This window comes from Canis lupus, chromosome 18, assembly GCF_011100685.1.
Source record: "Canis lupus familiaris isolate Mischka breed German Shepherd chromosome 18, alternate assembly UU_Cfam_GSD_1.0, whole genome shotgun sequence".
Lineage (NCBI taxonomy): Eukaryota > Metazoa > Chordata > Mammalia > Carnivora > Canidae > Canis > Canis lupus.
The window spans coordinates 43,243,313-43,256,512 of record NC_049239.1 but is presented as its reverse complement, the minus strand read 5'-3'; the positions used below and the strand labels follow the sequence as shown (position 1 = coordinate 43,256,512).

The following is a 13,200-nucleotide window of genomic DNA, read 5'->3' as shown; positions in this document are numbered from 1 at the left end:
TCAGAGCCCCCTGGAGTCAGGGCTGCGGAATAATTCCCCTTGGTGATCCAGAAGGAACTTGGTGAACGTGTTGATGGGATTAATGGCCTTGAGGGTGATGGCAGCATCCTTGGCCCACAGCAGGTTAGGGCCAAAGACAACAGCCAGGTTAGTGTTGGTCATCTTGTTCAGCTCAGACTGGGCAGAAATCTGTGGAGAGAATCGGGGGGCCTTAGCAGGGCCCACAGACCCGCCTCCCAGACCCGGGAGCAGCAGGGGTGGCAGCTCCTCCCCTGGCCCTCTCCAGGTGAACAGCAGAGGCTGAGGCCAAGGTCTCACCTGCACCAGGAAGGCAGTGAGGAAACGGAGCACCTGGTAGTTCTCCTCAGGCAGCGTCCGGAGCACCTGCAGTGTTGCTTCCACTCTCTGGCTCTCATCAATGTCTGCAAGGGACCGGGGCCCAGGTTATGGCAGCCCACAGCTGAGCCGACAGAGGGGAGGGGAGGCCAGAGGGGAGACCCCAACCAGACTTTCCTTGGAGGACAGGCCAAACCTGCCTGCTCTGAGTCCAGCTCTGACCCCAATTCAGCAGAAAAAGCACAGAGCTGGGGAGGGAAGCAAGGGGCACTCACTGAGGAAGCCCACCACATGGGGGTAGAGGTCAAAGGTGAGCAAGGGCTCAGGAAGCTCCCGGAGGAAGGTCTTGAGGATGACTGCTGGCAGGTGCAAATCGTTGTACTGGTCGAAGTCCACCGGCAGCCCTGGGGGGGGAGAGGGGAGAGAGGAGCTGGGCCTAGCCTGGAGGCTAGCAGCCCATCTAGAGGCCAAGCAGCCCCACTTCCCAATTGCCTGCAGCCATGGCATGAGCCTCTCCTCCCTCGGAGCCTCTTCTTACACAGGCCTTCCCTCTTCCTGTGTAACGAGGGGACTGGGTAGAATGGGGCCCCCCAGCACACACCACAGTTATCCCTCATCTCTGAATGAACCTGAACCACCTGGGACCCAGAAGCCTAACAGAGGAGGCAGCAAGCCTGGGATAGCCAGGCAGGAGGGGGACCCATGTAATCCTACCAAATGCCACAGAACCTCTGACAGGAACAGAACAGGGGACCCTTGTTTATAGGGGAGCAGAAGACAAGCCCCTCCCAGTCCCATACGTGCCCCTATCCCCCACACACACACACGATCTATACTGGCCCTGCCAGGCACACCCCCCAGACCACTCACCCATGTTGTACTTCTGCTGGACTTCTCGTACAACTTGAGTGTTGGCCGACCTCCGGAAAATCCCCTCAGTGGTAAGAGCTGGGAAACAGTGGGGCCTGGTGAGTCTTAGCTCTAGGGCAGTGTATAGACTCCCTGACCTGCTCTGTCTCAGGGTGCCAGGCAGGGTCGATGTGGGCGCTGATGCACGTGAAGCCTCTCAGCCCTGCCCGGCAGGTTCCAAAGGGGAGTCAGGGTCAGGGCTGAAGGGGAAGGGGCAGGTCCTTGAGGTCCTGTGGCCAGCGGCCTTGGCACTCACCATGGGCCTGCAGGTAGGCAATGGTCTCCCGGAGCACGAGTGGGATCGGATCCTGCTCTGGGTTCTTCTCCTGGAGGCTGTTGGGAACGAGGGCAGTGAGCTGGGTCTGCAGCCCTCTGCGGTGCCCACATGCCGGGCTCACCCACCTCTCCCATACTCACTGCTGCAGCGAGACCCCGAACTGCTGGTTGGGCAGAGGGGGCCGTGGTGGCATGGGCTTGGGGGCCGTGGCAGGGCTCTTCTGTGTGGACTTGAGGAAGTCATCATACCTTGGGGGAGCAGATGGGAGGATCAGGAGCCCAACCTGACTTTGGAGTTGCCTTGTCTGTCAAGCACTGACTGTGCTGTTGCACATGGTCACTTCACTCGACCCTCCTAGTGTCCCCGCCTTATACCCGACAAAGGGCTGAAGAGCTGCAGTCATAGAGCTCTTTAAGTGACAGAAACAGGATCTGAACCCACTCTCTCTGACCGTGTCCGCTGTCTCTTCATCATTACCTCCACTTCCTCTGCTTACCCCGGGGTTCTCAAGGCTCCCTCTCCCCCTGGTTGGCACATTCTACCCACACCCCCCAGCTTGACACATATGTACACTGTGCCCAGCGGGCACATGCAGTCCCTGCCATGCAGTCCCTGCCCCCGCCTCACTTGAGCACTTGGCGAGGGATCCCCAGTTGCTCCAGCTTCACATGCTCACTCAGCTCACTCAGGTAATTCACATAGAAGATCTTCTGCCCAAACTTGAAGCTGCCGGCAGAATAAAGGGCACAGGTCAGTGGTAGGCCCATTTCAGCAGGCTTCCACCGTGCCCTTAGTAGCTCCCCGAGATCAGGAGAGCCCCCAAATGGCCTGTCCCTGGGATGATTGGCCTCCTCAGGTATCTGGTTCAGAGTTCCAAGGGAAGCACGGGGAGACCACTGCCCTCCCCCATCAGCCCGCTCACCTGATGATGGGCTTAAAGAGGATGAGCAGGGTCTTGATGAACATGGTGGGGTGCACGATGTACAGGGCCTTAATATTCTTCTTGTACCTGCAGAGAGGGAACAGGAACCCAGCAGTGGGTGTGGTGGGAGTGGCACAGAGCGAGGTTCTTAGTGTCTTTCCTTTTTTTTTTTTTTTTCTTAGTGTCTTTCTGATCTGTGTCCTTGGGGAAGTGCCGTGGTTGTCCCATTTTACAGATGAGGAAACAGAGGTTTAGAAAGGTTAAGTAACATGAAAGGTCACCGAGTGAGTAAGTACAGACATTGGGATTTAAGCCCAGGATGTTCCAACTTCAGATTCTTTGCTTCTACCCAGGTGGGGGCAACTGGCTCCCCCTGGCATGGAGCGAGCTCCCAAGCCAGCAGAGGGCAGCCCCGGCCCTGGCAGAGCTGCTGGTTCCTGGGCCACCTGCCCCCAGGCCCCAACCCTCTTGGGCCCCAACCCACTTGCGGTCAAACTCGCGGTAGGCGTCCCGGAGCCAGCTGAGGGAGGGCTTGTTGTCGCTGGTCAGGCCATGGTGCAGGTAGAGCAGCGTGTAGTCACTCTCTACATACTGGTCCAGGGTGTGCTTCAGGTACCTACAAGAGAAAAGCCCCGCTCAGCTCTCCCTCGAGTCAGGAGGGGCCCCCTGCCTCGATCCTGTGCCTGCCCACCAGCCCCTCCCCTGTGCTGCCTATTGTGGCTAGGCTGTATGGAGGAGGTTCGGGGTAGTGGCTGCGCTGGGCAGAGGAAGAAGCATGGTAACAAACAGCCCTGGCTAGAAACCAGGACACCAGGACTGGAACTGGAGCCCTCTCTCATACCTGTAGGAAAAATGAGAGTAAGACTCCCTGCAGGACTGCCCTGAGTTAACCATGATGACGACAATCACCGTTCATCGATATTTAGCTTTTCGTGTCTGTCTGCCAAGCAGTCTGTGTACAAAGATGAGCCCTTCCCCATAACATTTGGGGCTGAGATTGTCCCCTCTTTACAAATGAGGGCAGTACAGTGAGGCTCAGAGAGATTAATAAGTGCTTGTCCAAAGTCACAGAGCTTGTGGTGAAGCCTGGAGATGAACTAACCCCAAAGTTCACCCTTGACTAAAGGGTGAACCTCAACCTCAACCTCCCAACACAAGCCATAAAGAGAAGATCGTGGTGACCAGAGGATCCCCATCCCTGCTCTAGTCACTGGACCTTTCATGGACAAAAGAGCCACATCTCAAGTTCCCTATGTTCACAACGCAGTACCTGCCACCTGAACACACATATACAGAAGTGTTGAGCCCGCCTGAGGTGGGAAAGTATGAAGGGAACAGACAAGAACTCCAGGACAGGAAAGGAGTCCAGGGGAAGTTCTTTCTGGTTGGCCAACCACTCCCAGGCCCCAGCACAACACTTCTCTAGGCTGGGAGGCTGGGCATCCAAGAATGCTAAGGACCTCTGAGGGGAGGTAGGGAAGGAGGGAAAGTGGGAAGGTATCCAAGGATTTGAGTAAGTGCTCAGATACTGCCTGACCTAACCCAGAGAGGGTATCCTCAATCATGGTCCGTGGATGCTGATCTCGGCCCACACAGGCAGCCATGTGAAGTGTCAAATGCTGGACTATTACTGTGGTTCCAGTCCTTACTGCTACACGGTAATCTAGCCCTTGTACCTACTGAGTACTTTGCAGCTTGCAAAGAGCTGTCACATAGAAAGATGGGCTTTTGCAACTATAAAATAGCAAAAATTGTAGTGAAAACACACTCCTCCTTTGCTAGATGTTATGGCCTTTTGGAAGGCAATAAAGTGATGTTTATCAGAAGCTAAAAAAATGTTCATACTCTTTGACCCTGTACAAATATATCCAGGAAGTTACCCTAACAGAACAATCAGAAATGAACAGAAGCATTTTTTGTAGAAGGCTGTTCACTGCAGCCTGTTTTATAATGTAAAAAAGATTTTTTTGAGCAGTAAGCTAATAACTGTCCAAAAGTAGAGAATTGGTTAAATAAATTACAGGCCATCTATAAATAGAATAACTCACAGGATGTTTCCGCAGACAGAACCCATCCGTGAAGTTAGGTGTCAGGAGAGCAGTTACCCCTTGGGGTAGTGGCTGTATGAACAAAGGGAGGCTTATGGGTGTGGCTGACATGGGTATATGCAGTTTCTGAAAAATTCATCAAGTAGTATGACAATTCACTTTTCCGGACACATGTCTGCCAATAATATGTTTTTAAAAAGATGTCTTTTGAAGAATGTTTAGTGCTCAGAAGGTAACGTTATGTAAGATACAGAAGTGACTATACAAAGATCTCTTTAAGTTATAGAAAAAAAAATAGGTAAATACACGAAAATAGTGGTTTTCTCTCTGGGTGGTAGGTTTAGGGAGATTTTTATCATTGTCTATATTTTTTCTTTATAACTACTTATAAATCGTTTTTCTAAATCTTTGAAATCTGTAATACTTCACTAGTGTATACGATGGCATTTCAGGTATATTCTCTTACCTAAGGCTCACAACAACCCCGGGAGGTGAACACAATTCTTATTTTTATAGGGCTCAGAAGAAACCTGTCCCCAAACACATAGCTAGTAGAGGCACCATGAAGTTTAACTGGGCTTCTGAATCCAAGCTTTTTCTTTCAGCCCCCCAGATGTGGCTGGACAGTCAGGAAAGGCCAAGGCTGTGATCATGGGGCTGATCCACACTGAAAGCGCTGACCTGCAGGCTGGGTGGGGGCAGGGAGACCCAACCCAGGAAGGAATGGAGGACAGACAGGATGGATGGTAGAGGGCTTCCAGAAGTTGGAGGAAGTCCCCAAATGGTACAGCCTCACTCAGCAAGCTCTCTCCTGAAAACTGGGTGCTTTCCCATCTTCTTCCTCTGACTTCCTCCCACTCGCACTATTATCTGGCCAGGAGTCTGTCACCTGCCAACTCAGACGCTGTGTTAAACCAGAGGGTAGGGTGTGTGACTCAGCTACCCTCAGGCTGAGCTGCCTGGCCTGTTTCTGGCTGGGCCACGTGATGCGCCTGAACAAGGCTCTGCCTGCCTGGCCAAGGGGCGGCAGGAGATGGGCTCCTAAAGCCTGAGAGAGAAGTCACACAAGGCTGGAAAGCCTCAGGCCTGGCTCACCAGGACTGCAGACTCTGTACTCAGGCCCTTCCCCCTGACCTGTCCCTGACCTCTCACCAGCCCCTACACACACACAATCATTCTGGATCCCAAAGAGCTGGTATGGGCAGTGCAGACACTTTCAGTTTCAGGAAACGCTTTAAAGAGACAAGGAAATAATTGCAAGATGGTAACTGGACACACATCAAGACACCTCAGAAGTTCGTTACGACTCTGCCTCCATGGAGGTCCTGTACCTCCGTGCCGGGGGCCCACCGGGGGCTCAATAATGAGTGCTTATCAGAACAGGATCTGTCAGGGGCACAAGGGGGCTCAGTCGGTTATGTGGCCAACTCTCGGTTTCAGCTCAGGTTATGATCTCAGGGTCATGAGATGGAGCCCCATATCAGGCTCCACATTCAGCATATAGTCTGCTTTTCCCTCTCCTTCTGCTCCTCCCCCTGCTCTTGGCTCTTGCTCTCTCTCTGAAATAAATAAAATCTTTAAAAAAAGAACAAGGTCTGTCAAAGTCTTGCTTTCAATCAGCTTTCGGACCGGCATCAGATTTCTAGACCAACCAGGGAAACCTGGGTGGCTCAGCGGTTGAACATCTGCCTTCGGCTCAGGGCATGATCCCAGAGTTCCGGAATCAAGTCCCGCATCAGGCTCCCTGCGGGGATCCTGCTTCTCCCTCTACCTTCTCTCTGTGTCTCATGAATAAATAAATAAAATCTTAAAAAAAAAAAAAAAAAAGGATTTCCAGACCAACCAGAGCTGTTGTATATTTGCTAACAGAACCCAGATAGATACAAAAGCCAGTGGTACCAAATTTGGCACACTATCCATGTAAATGATGAACAATTGCAACCACAGCAGAAGCACCACATCATCATAATCAGTCCTCACACATGGACAGTATCTTACTGTGTTCAGTAGCGTGTTCATGTGCAGGGTGTCACCCCTAGGAAGAAGGGCTGTGTTTTGCAGGAAAAGTGGCTTAAAGAGATGAAGCCGCCTGCCAAGGTTACAGTTTCTCGGATTAGAAATCAGGACTGACTCCTGGCTCGGTGTTCTCCCCAAGATGTAAAATATCTCCCCCCGGAAGAAGAGGGGAGGCACCGAGGGAGGTAGTTTGATACCTCTGGGCTGGAAGTGATGGTAAAGAGAATGGCATGAGGAGGTACTGGGGATCTGGGCACAGGTCTCACCACCTTCCCTGTGGGTACTCACCCCAGGAGCTTGCTATGGTCCAGCTGGTGGCTCGGGGGCATTCGGCAGGCACTAAACACAATGATCTTCCGCCCGTACTTGTCATCTCCTAGGTGTGGAGAAAGATGGAGCACAGTGAGTGGAAGATCCATCGAGAGAAGTGGGGTGAGGAACTGAAGGGTGCCAGGCTGAGAGACCTGTACCATGCAGTGCAGGGGCCAGAGTGGCCGAAGCAGATATACCTCTGGGCAGCTGTCTGCACTCAAGGCTGCGCCACTGAAGAAAGAGGGACAGGTTGCTCTCAGGGCTACTGAGTTGGGGTCTAAAAAAAATAACATAATTTTTTAAAAAGTCACACCTGGTGGAAACACCCACATGCCCATCAGTGCGTGAATGGATAAAGAAAACATGGTATATCCATGCAGTGGAACATTGTGTGGCCATAACAAGGGATGAAGTACCTACGGATCCATGGCTACGTTGTGAATGAACCTTGAGAACATTATGTAACTGAAAAAAGCCAGACCCAAAAGACTGCCTATTTTATGACTCCATTTATGTGACTTATCTAGAAAAGGTAGACCCACAGAGGCAGAAAGCTAATTAGTGGTTGCCAGCTGCTGGGAAGAGGGGAGATTATGGATGGCTGCTTATGGTTATGGGATCTGGCAAGGGTATGGATGAAATCGTGGGACTAGACAGAGGTGCTGGCTGCACAACATTGTGAATATACTAAATACCACCGATTGTACATTTTAAAATGGTTAACTAAAAAAACTGAGTCACACCCACCAAAGCAAGACCATGCTTGGGACACCTGGGTGGCTTAGCAGGTTGAGCACCTGCCTTCAGCCCCGGAGTCCCAGGATCGAGTCCCACATGGGGCTCCCTGAATGGAGCCTGCTTCTCCCTCTGCTTGTGTCTCCGCCTCTCTCTCTCTGTATCTCTCATGAATAAATAAATAATAACTTAAAAAAATTTTTAAAAGCCCATGCTTATTCCAGAAGTGCCCCCTCTGAGCAGCGTGTATTTGGAAAACTTATTGATGCTACCTTCTCAGCAAGTCCAAGGCCACGGAGGACATGGGTGTGACTACTTAATGGTCAGGTCTCATTTTTCTTTCCTAAAGAACATGGAGTTCAGAGGAGTTTGTAATGCTCTGGGGAAATGCTCATTTGGCTGTAATCACTCAGGGGTGTTCATCCAAAACTGGTCACTATCTGATGGTCTGATCATTTGGCTTTGTCAAGAAGGCAGGGAGCTCTTGACACATACGCTACTGCTCTCCAAGATAAGATGCTCTTCCAGGGTCACCACAGATCAGGGACCCCCAAACAAAGCTTGGTGAGGACAAGGCCTGGTCCCCACTCACCCATGTCCCAGGAATCTTCCCTACATCTTTATCTCCACGCCTCTCCAGAGACACCAAACCACACTTGCCTAATCCCCACTGCTTCAGAGGCAAATGAAAATACTTACACAACCCATGAAATGCATAGAGTCTGTCCTCCATCTACCTCTGAGGACTAAGGACTCTCCCCCCCAGTGGCTTGCTGAGTGTCCTTCTCCATATTTAGTAAACCACGATCTTGATGCTTCTCGGTCATTGACCTAACCGAGGAGTCAGTACTTTTCCAAAGTGGTTGCCAAGGCTCTGACTGACCCTTTTCTGCAGAGCTGGGGCAAGACTCATCAGAGGAGCTGAAGGAGGTTTCTGGAACGAGGGCAGCATGGCCCCAGGCCCTGGTGGCTGCACGGCTCAATGCTTTGGCCTGATTTAGCACCTCAATTCCAGCAGTCTGACTACCATGTCCAACCTCCAACCATCTTTAGAGAACTATGAACACCTACCTGCACCCAATTCTCCTGCCTTGAATCCTCCTTTCTTCCTGAACTTCACCCCAGATAAACAATCTGGGCCCCCTGCCCTGTAGATGTTCTTTGGAATGACTCACAGGACTCTCCAGGATCATACCATGCACACTTCCAACACACATAGGCTTGCAACCCAGTCCACATCAGGCAGCTTTAGGGCCTCTGGTATTTCTCTCGCCAGAGTCTCAAGACAATTCTGCAATCCTCCTCCAGGCTAACTCCTTAGAATCCTTAAGACTCATTCCAGGCATAATCTCCTCCCAAAAGCCTGTGTCCTCTCCTCCTCCCCCCAGAGAGGTTAGCTGTCCCTTTCCAGGGTTCCCTGTTTGAACCATCACCCAGCTCTGTTGTGATATTTTGACTCTTCTGTAGAACTGGTTATGTGCCTGTCTCCTCAACTGGCTTGTAAGCAGGAATTGTGTCTCATCCATCTTGGAAACTCTCATGCTGGTCCAGAGCCCAGCATGTGGCAGATATTCAAGAAACGTTGGTACCCTGCACAAAGTCACAGGTCAGCATTACATGGTATGCATGGTTCTATTCCAGAGTTTGTTCACAATGATATCTAGGTTATGAGACTGTTCTAGACAGTTTCCCAAACGGCTGGGACAGAGTTTCTCCAGACTTAGGAGCAGAGAAGCCTCTGCAAGCACATCTGAGAAGGTGCAGCTTCATCCAGCAGCAGGTCCATTTTGAAGGAACAGATGTCACCTGCTTTCTTTCATACCCTTGTCTAGACCCCAAGGTGCCTGGGTTCCCTCCAGTCCAGGAGGGTAGCTCTCAGGCCTGTTCTGATCTCTTCCCATAGGCTCTGAAAGCAGAAGGAAGACTGGCGGGGCAGGAACAGAGGGTCAGTCTGGCCAATCCAGCCTCATGCACAATCTGGAACCTCAGAAACCTCTGGGCCTTCTGCCATGAGTCTATGAGGGGAGGAACATCTGGCTACTCCCCTCTAAGCAGAGGGAAGGCCTGGAACTAGGGGAAAATGCAGGGAGGAGGATTGGGCATTCCAAACTATTCTTTTCTTTTCATCTTACCCTCCAATAGAGGCAGCCCTCATTGGCTGGCAGATTTGAGGACTTGGGCAGGACAGGAAGTCTGAGCTCACAGGGCTCTGGAATTTAAAGAGCTAGTAACTGGTTAAGTAAGCAATTGAAGGGAGGGGCCAGGGGCCCGTGGCTCCATTGCTCAGCTGGCCTCAACACCCCATAAACGGGAAACTTTGAGTTCTCAACCAGGGCTCCACCGAGGAAGGCCATGATGATAAATGAAAAATATTACAAACAAAAATGCACATTTACATTACAAAATGCACATTTACCCTAGGAGAAGAGGTCCACTTGCTCATATTCTCAGAGAGGACTCTGACCAGTTCTTTTTTTTTTTTGACCAGTTCTAAGAACCACTTTACTGGACTGTGTGCTCCCTGAAGGAGGTAATGTGTTCTTCCTCACTGAAGAACCATGGGACTTGCTCCTGAGTAGGTCTTCTAAAAATGCACGTTAAGTCAGAACCGGGGATGGGGGCAAAAGGAGGGTTGGTGAGGGGATGGATGGCAAGACTCTCAGACAAGGAACAAGATGAGGGTCAACCCCTGACCTCCCCTCCCTGGAGTGGAGTCCCATTGCTCAAGTTCTTGGGTGGCTTGGCATTTGCCAGCAGATGCAGCCTGGGGGAGGAGGGCTCGATGAGAAGATGTGACATTTGTGGAAAGCACCAGGAAAAGAACAGCTGCCTGAGAAGGGAGCCTCTGCATTCCCCAGATACCAATCAGGAACGCTCCCAGGGTGGCCTGGGTGTTAATCAGCAACAGTGCAGTCCTCCAGCAGGCATTCTGGGAACTGCCAGACCAGCCACCACCCGCCCACAACCTGCAGAGCAGGCCAAGGAGATGGGAGGTGGGGGCTGGGGCACCATGCTGGAGCCGGCTTACACGTTTGTTAAATTGTTAAATGGTCAGGAATACCGCAGCCAGTTGACATCATGGTGGTGCTTGAAATCTGCTGTGGTAGAAATTACAAATGCTACAAATAAATAATAGCCTTTTTTTTTTTTTCCTTTCCAGAGAGCCAACTGTTAAACGTTTACCAGCACACCACTGGAAAGAACTCCTTTGGACTGAGTCAAATCTGACTGTGAAGCATGACAGACAGCTTCCACCAGCATGGAGAACACAGGCTACGGAGGAGTTAGGGACATAACCCATCCTCCATTCCAACATGGGCTCTTTCTCAAGTTTCAATACCGGGAAACTGGCCTCCTAGGACATCACCATGGTCTCATCAAACGACTCCTGCTCTGGTGGCACCAATGCAAACTCTTCTCAGCAGTCAGAGAGGCAAAGCCATGGGGCCACCACCATCAGAGGGGCCCCAAGCCAGAACTGAGGACAGGCCATGGCTCACAGCCAGCGCCCCCACCCCTACCCCCAGACATGAGCTCCATCCCCAAGAGCCCCTTTCCCTTTGGGATCTAGATGTGTCCCCACACAGCACCACCCCGTCAAACCTCTTATAAACCCTTTGCTACTTCCGGCTCCCAGATACCACCAGCTCCCAGCTCCCTGGAGTGGGGCTGCAATTAAGCTGGCCCCACGTGGCCTCCACCAAGAGCCCTTCTTGATCCACAGCCCAGAGGCCAAGCACAGAGAGCCAGGAACACACCTACCTGGCTGGGCCCCCTCAGGCTCATCACACCCTGGGGAAACAGAAACATATTGCAGCTCTGCTTGCATTGGGGAAAGGGCTCACCCAGTGCGGGATAGGGATGGGTTCCCCCTGCTCTGCCTTGTATCTTGGCCACATAGGCCAGGAGGATAGAGACTACATTACATCACATCAGATAACCCCCCAATGCCCCCATCAGGCCCATTTCTGGAAGTGAGGATAGAAAGTTCTGAATCTTTGGGTGACTCTCCTATGCCCAGGTGAGGATCAGACCACGAAGGAAGTCTCAACCTTGCTTCTGCAGGGGTGAAAGAAATCATAGCCAAGGCCCCTGACTCAGATGAGGGGCAGGCACCAGGAACACAAATGCCATGGAAACATCTCTGACATTACAGGCAACTCTTTCAATTGCCCCATCCCTCTCTGAGCCCAGAATTCAGGAGAGAGAGAGAGTTCCCTGTGGCTTCCCTATGGCCAGAAGTCTCCAGGGTCCCTTTAGCCAGCACCACTGTGCTCCAGGGCCAAGTGCTGCCCAGCCGCCTTTGCCCACCCCATTCCTCAGAGCACAGCCATGCTGTCACCCTAGCTTACAGTTGTCTGTCCTCAGAAGTGGGGACAGACAACCATTAGGGAAAAGACAAAGCATCCTACCACTCTAATTTCCTCTTTCAGCAGTATTGGACCTTAAGGGCAGAAATCAGTCACCAATATCCTTGCTTCCTCCCCTGCACTAGGTCTCGCATTATGAGCAAGAGTGGAAGCTCACTGAGGCCAAGACCCAAGGGGGGCTCCCTACCCACTCTCAGCAGGGTAGCACATCTGCCAGGAAGGTGATCCTCCAGGGGGCCATGGGGCCCCTAACTTCTGGAAGGAAGCTCTGTTATTCCAGACTTCCTTGGAGGTAGGGTTTCTTCCAAAAGGAACTGGTACCTCCCTGGTCCCCAGTAAGTCATGGGGTAGAAAAGCTGATATCAGGCAAAGTCCACTTATTCAAGGCCAGCTATGTTCTTGCTCTCAGCTAGGCCCTGACAGACATTCACTATTGTAATCCTTTCAGTGACCTCGTGAGGAAGAAATGAGTTCAGAGAGCAGAGCTGGAAATCAAGCCACTTTCTAACTTCAAAGTCACTAAGTCACACTGCCTCCCACACACCGTCGGCCAACAGAGACAACAGAGTCATAGGTCAGGATGTGGTTGCAGATGAAGAGACCAAGCAGTCATCACAATCAAGTCTGTGATTTTTAAAAATGGTGCTCAAGAGCCCCAGGATCAGGGGTGAGACTACAGAGTCCATACCCACCCCTCTCCGCTCCTGCCCCCTCTCCCTTCCGCTTCTTCCCCTATGGCAAGAGGGGCTGGCTTCTGGAAGCCATGAGTGCAGACCAGGAGGTAAAAGATGCAATGTTGGGTGTGCTCACCTGCCACCTCCACAATCTGGTGCCGGGCGATGTCGTAGTAAGGGTCATCCCACTTCAGGTGTGTAACAGGTTCTGGGGAGCTGCTTTTGGAGTCATCTGAGGAACACCGAAAAGTCAGGGGATAATCTGGGGGGCTGGCAGTGGTCTCCCTGAGACTCATGCTCTTTGATCCACAACCCCCCGCCCCCCCCGCAGTAGGACTTGTGCTCCCAGCCCCATCGTGGGGCTGGTCTGCTTGCCCTGCTTGTTCTCCTGGGGTCTCCCTTCAAGAGGAAGGGAATCTTCCCTTCTAAGGCACATATGGCTGCCTGAGATCCAGAAGTGCCCACCTGACTTGGGAAAGTCGGGCATTTCGTCTGAGGGCCAGTTCTTCTCATCAATGGAGGCTAGCTTCAGCTGGTTCAGAGCCTGGCTTGTGTCATCCAAGTTCAGGTCATCCTGCAGCTCTGAAAGCGGGTCCATGAC

The 13,200-nt window shown here is 51.9% G+C and overlaps 1 protein-coding gene across 1 annotated transcript; it reads right to left on the bottom strand.

Moving 5' to 3' along the window:
• On the bottom strand, nucleotides 1-13,200 carry ARHGAP1 (Rho GTPase activating protein 1). Its single transcript, NM_001083367.1, has 12 exons — nucleotides 13,065-13,200; nucleotides 12,736-12,831; nucleotides 6,797-6,884; nucleotides 2,929-3,060; nucleotides 2,445-2,531; nucleotides 2,150-2,248; nucleotides 1,663-1,770; nucleotides 1,502-1,578; nucleotides 1,207-1,284; nucleotides 612-740; nucleotides 319-422; nucleotides 1-189 (listed from the first exon to the last, which is right to left on the bottom strand). The coding sequence occupies exons 1-12, from the start codon at nucleotides 13,195-13,197 to the stop codon at nucleotides 1-3; spliced, it is 1,320 nt and encodes a 439-aa protein (NP_001076836.1). The 5' UTR covers nucleotides 13,198-13,200.